The sequence below is a fragment of the Triticum aestivum genome, chromosome 1D (assembly GCF_018294505.1).
Source record: "Triticum aestivum cultivar Chinese Spring chromosome 1D, IWGSC CS RefSeq v2.1, whole genome shotgun sequence".
Taxonomy (NCBI): domain Eukaryota; kingdom Viridiplantae; phylum Streptophyta; class Magnoliopsida; order Poales; family Poaceae; genus Triticum; species Triticum aestivum.
The window spans coordinates 402,925,904-402,931,069 of NC_057796.1; the positions used below are offsets into that span (position 1 = coordinate 402,925,904).

General features: G+C 45.4%; 1 protein-coding gene across 1 annotated transcript; it reads left to right on the top strand.

The window, feature by feature from the left end:
* The first annotated feature begins 676 nt into the window (after positions 1-676).
* LOC123182388 (uncharacterized) lies at positions 677-4,715 on the top strand. Its single transcript, XM_044594931.1, has 8 exons — positions 677-1,042; positions 2,115-2,259; positions 2,331-2,481; positions 2,562-2,687; positions 2,799-2,879; positions 3,193-3,385; positions 3,469-3,739; positions 4,072-4,715. The coding sequence occupies exons 1-8, from the start codon at positions 851-853 to the stop codon at positions 4,278-4,280; spliced, it is 1,368 nt and encodes a 455-aa protein (XP_044450866.1). The 5' UTR covers positions 677-850; the 3' UTR covers positions 4,281-4,715.
* The last annotated feature ends 451 nt before the right edge of the window (positions 4,716-5,166 follow it).

Sequence of the window (5,166 nt, forward strand, 5' to 3'; positions counted from 1 at the left end):
CGTGCGCGGGTAACAGGGTGCGCGGGAAACAAAGCACGGGAAACAGAGACAAGCCGCCAAACTGGAAAAAGCACCTCGCAGAATTCAAACCATGCGCGGCCCCTCACCCCCGCGCGCATCCGCTCGCGCGCCGTGAAGCGAAATCCTATAGTAAGATTTAAAAATCTGGGCACAAGGACTGCAAGTCGCAAAAGGGAAACCAAGCGCGCGTGTACGCCTTCGCTGGTGGCAGAAACCAAATTTCAAGCCTGGGCGCTCCATTTCAAATTTCGAACTATGAGGCCAACCAAACCAAACCATTCCAAAAAGGGGCAGACCCCACACAGTCCACACCAGCCGCTCTACTGCTTTCCATTTCGAAATCTACCAGCTCACCACGTGACATAAACAACTTCCTTCTCCGGACACCCCCGTCCTAGATCTAGCACGTATCTCACTGACAGGTGGGCGAGAACAACCCCCTGGCCCGCCTGTCGGTGGGACTTCCGGTGCGTAGGGCTGGGTCCTGTGCGTTCGGACACGACCCCGAAAAATTTCAAACCAGCGGTAACCCATCGTTTCGATCCCGCCCGCGCACCGCCCCGGTGTCCCTGGCGCGCGGGGCCCGCGCGTCAGGCCTTCACCCCGGGCAGCCTCATCTTTTAACGCCCGTCTAATTCTCTCCGACCGTCTCATTCTCTCTCCCCCCCTCCCCTTCCTCGTGTGCCACCCCAAATCTCCGAGCCGAGCTCCCAGACCCTAGCCTCCGGCGCCGGCGATGGCCCTCGTCGCGTCGGCGTGAGACGGGATCTGTCGCGCGCGGCGTCGGCGGGGAGTTGCGCGCGGGCGGGAGGGAGTCGGGCTGGCGGGGATGGAGGCGAGGCGGATCTCGGCGACCCCCCGGCCGTGCAACGGCCGGCGCGTGGTGGCGAGGAAGAGGCCGAGGCAGGAGGCGGTCATCAGCAGCGTCAGGAAGCTGCAGCGCCGGGAGATCAGCTCCCGCCGGGAACGCTCCTTCGCCATGAACTCCGCGCAGGAGCGCTTCCGCAACATACAGCTGCAGGTCCGCTTTCCCTTGCCTGCACCCCGGTCCTGTGTCCAACTTTCTTTAACCTTTTGTTCGAGTGCATCTGAGGGCAGGCTCTGTTTGCTGCGTGTGTGGGAATCGCGGCCCTCGGATGTTCTGGACCTCACGATTATAGCCGGGATTAGAGTAGCCGATTCGTGGACGGGGTGTGGGGGTTAGGGTTTGGTAGGCAGGGAAAAGTGAGATCTTGTTAGGTTTCGGTGAACTGTCGGTGGTATTTGGGATCCCAGTGTGATGGTGAAGGCTTCGCTACGCTTCATTTGCTTGATGTAATGGAGAATTTGTGCATTTAGCGCAGGCGCTCAAACAGTAATGAGGATTTGTGGTAGTCGCCGGTCTGTAGTCCAGTTATTCTTTTTTCTTTTTGACGAGGATCCGGTCTGTAGTCCAGTTGAGCAGATGTGTGCCAGATGGGCTGTACTGTGCATCTTGCAAACATTCTATCTGTCCTGTCCTGCAACTTCTGATGAAATTTAGGCATTGTTGATGGATATGTAATCATATTAGTATTTACTTCCTTTCTCATGAATGCGCAAGACCCATGATGTTTGTATTCCTGTCAATTTGTGAATTGCTGCAATCAGCAAATAAGATGACAGTTGTTACTTATCTGTCGCATATGGCCTTTGAGTTAAGCTGTTTGTTCATTTTATTTAATCATTGTTTGATTCCAAGTTTATGAATGCTGGGAATCAGTTGCCTGTCTATTACATGAGTGTTGCTGATGGGTGTATTTGTCCTGGACTCCCGGTTATTCACTGCTTTGGTCACATTACAGTGCTCAGATAACCGATTTATTGCTGTCCTTCCTGCACTGAACAAAGAGCATGAGGGCACCTTGTTTTCAACAAAACCAGACATCAGAACTTGGTTGCTCCACAACCTACTTTGTGGCCAGAAGTCACACCTATTAGAACTGTTAACCTTGGAGTTCTTTTCTCATATCCCTTGTCTCTGCTGAAATAATTGGTTTTACTCCCCTCCTGTTTTTTTAGTATCATTCTTGTTTGTTCTTGCCTCTAACATTGCCCATTTGCTATCATTTTAGGAGGAGTTTGACACTCATGATCCTAAGGAGAACAATGCGCTACTACCTTACATTAGGAAGAGGTCAAAAATTATTGAGATAGTTGCAGCACGTGATATAGTTTTTGCTTTATCACAATCAGGAGTATGTGCTGCTTTTAGTAGAGGTATGCTTGTTTTCTTGCCGTGCGCCCATGCTTCATATGGTGATACTGAGATGCTCTTCTTATATTTCCAGTGACGAATAAGAGAATATGCTTTCTAAATGGGAGTCCAGATGAAGTTGTTCGTAGTTTATTCTACAACAAGAACAATGATTCCCTCATTACTGTGTCAGTATATGGTTCTGAAAATTTTAGTGCCTTGCGATGCAAGACAACTCGAATAGAGTAAGCTTTCAGCCCTTGTCTTTCAACCGTGAATATCTGTTTCTTTCATCTTGATTAAGACCCCTTTCAACCGTTTCAAGGTATATACGTCGTGGAACACCAGATGCTGGTTTCCCTCTTTTTGAGACAGAGTCCTTGAAATGGCCTGGATTTGTTGAGTTTGATGATGTCAATGGAAAGGTTTTAACTTATTCCGCTCAAGACAGGTACTTTAACTTATGTAATGACTTGTTTTTGAAAATGGATGAATTTTAACTTCTGCAATGGCTGTATGCACTTTCTGGAACTATGCTGATTGTATCTCATTCTGCAAACAGCACTTACAAGGTTTTCGACTTGAAAAACTACACCCTACTGTATTCCATATCTGACAAGAATGTTCAAGAAATAAAGATCAGGTAACTGTATTCTCACTTCTCCTTGTCACTTTGCTGTTCAACAAATTCTTTTGTTATCGTTGGAATGCCTCTTCTCTTACTTGCAACAAAACTGAGAAAAATGTTGGTTTCCATAGGCAAAACTGATTAAAGCTAGAAATTATTCATCCAATGCACATACAAAGGGTAGCAGTAATCTTATATCGCTGGTGTTGTCAATTTGTTGTGCATCCTAGTTGAACCTGATTTATGTACTTCAAGCTTAAAATAACTGATTTGTTTCAGTAGGAATGCATGTTTATATATTTGTCTAATACTTGTTAACTTTTGACAGTCCTGGTATAATGCTTTTGATTTATACAAGAACAAGCAGCTCCATTCCTCTGAAGATTCTTAATATTGAGGATGGCACAGTTTTGAAATTCTTCAACCACCTCCTCCATCGAAATAAGAAGGTGGATTTCATTGAACAGTTTAATGAAAAGCTCTTGGTCAAGCAGGATGGAGAGAATCTTCAAATACTTGATGTAAGTATTTTCCTTAATTGCTCAGGGCAATCAATAAAAATGACTGTTGTTTATTGCTTATCCTTCATCTCATTGTGTTGCAGGTACGGAACTTCCAGTTGACTGAAGTGAGCAGTACTGAGTTCATGACTCCATCTGCCTTCATCTTTCTGTATGAACTCCAGTTGTTTTTGACATTCCGGAATCGATCTGTAGCAGTTTGGAATTTCCGAGGTGAACTAGTAACATCATTTGAGGATCACCTGCTGTGGCACCCTGACTGCAATACCAATAACATATACATAACCAGTGATCAAGATCTTATTATTTCTTACTGCAAGGCTGATTCCACTGATTCATCTTCAGAGGAAAATGGTAAGATTTGGTTTCCTTTGCTGTTTGTTGTAGGCTAAATTGTGTCATTTTGTTATACATTTGAATCACTGTGTGTTGCGTCTTGCTAGTTATCATTGTTTTGGTTTCCTTTGACATTCTTTGGTTGTGCATTCATGCTCCATATACTTCTGGCATTGAGCAAATTTAATTAAACATGCTGTTGCATCATATCATACTTGGCCCTCCTTTAATGAATGGTAGGTACCCTTGGTCAGTTAGGCTTGCATAGTGACTTCTTTCCACCAGTCAGCAGATAACGGGATCTTATGGTCGTGGATAACATTACTCATCTTATGTTTGCTCATGTGCAGCTGGCTCTATAAACATCAGCAACATACTGACAGGGAAATGCTTGGCTAAAATAAAGGCTGGCAATTTCAACGAGCAAAAGAAGACGTGGAAGTTCCAGAATACAATCACAGAGGCTCTTGAGGACATCACAGCTCTGTACTACGACGAAGAGCGTGATGAGATCTACACCGGCAACCGTCATGGCCTTGTTCATGTGTGGGCGAACTGAGAGCTGAGAAAGCAAATTTCAGGGACAAACAAGGTGTTGTTCGTTTGCAGGCGGACCAATTTAACAACCAAGCCTCAGGTGGTGCTGGCCGCCAAGAGGTCTTGGGTCTCCAGCCGTTAGCAATTTGTTGATGTGGATTATTGTGGTGTCGAGCTGCTCTTTACCGACAGAAGATTTGTTGTAGAGTTAGTGCTTGTCATGTGCTTTACCATAGCCTGTAGTAGCCTTGGAGATGTCTCGAGGCGAGCTCTCAAACTGTACCTCATGTAATGTGCCTTCCTGGTAGTTAACTCTGCTACCTGAAATAGTGATACCTCATTCTGTCTGTCATGTGTCTGGTTGTTGTTGAGTTTGGGATCTTGTAAACATAAACAATTGGAATATGTGGCATAGAAAACGCCTTCTACTCTGAAGAGAGATGGTTGACGGCAAAAACATTTTTTTTTTTTGAGGAACACATGGTTACTTTATTGCTCAATGATAAGGGGTACAATTGTAGCATCTGATGGTTGTAGCGACCATGGTCTAGATATAACACACTCTTTACAAAATTATGCGCCTCATGATTTGATGTTCTTCCCTCATGTATGAGACAAACTGAAACAAAAGCTTGTGCATGCTGTTTGATCTCCAGCAAAACTGAGCTGTATCTAACATGCTTCCTTCGTTGATAGTTGGCGGCAAAAAAACACTTAAGAAGTGTTTGGTACTCCCTCCGTCTTGGTTTAGAGGGCGTGCGAGTAGTAGCAAGCCCAACCAAGACCACGCGGTGTAGGTTTGGCCCATTTTATCGCCTAGCTTGCACCAAAATCCTGGTCCGTATGAATGTTAACCTAAAAGCACTTTTGGACCTAACTGGAGGAACACTCGAATAGGTTGTTTTCAA

What these genes read in the sequence shown, in the direction of transcription:
- LOC123182388 (XM_044594931.1), top strand. Translation starts at nt 851, where the DNA reads ATGGAGGCGAGGCGGATCTCGGCGACCCCCCGGCCGTGCAACGGCCGG. An exon ending in ATGTGCTGCTTTTAGTAGAG is followed by an intron (nt 2,260 to 2,330) that starts GTATGCTTGTTT and finishes TTATATTTCCAG; the next exon opens with TGACGAATAAGAGAATATGC. An exon ending in ACTTATTCCGCTCAAGACAG is followed by an intron (nt 2,688 to 2,798) that starts GTACTTTAACTT and finishes TTCTGCAAACAG; the next exon opens with CACTTACAAGGTTTTCGACT.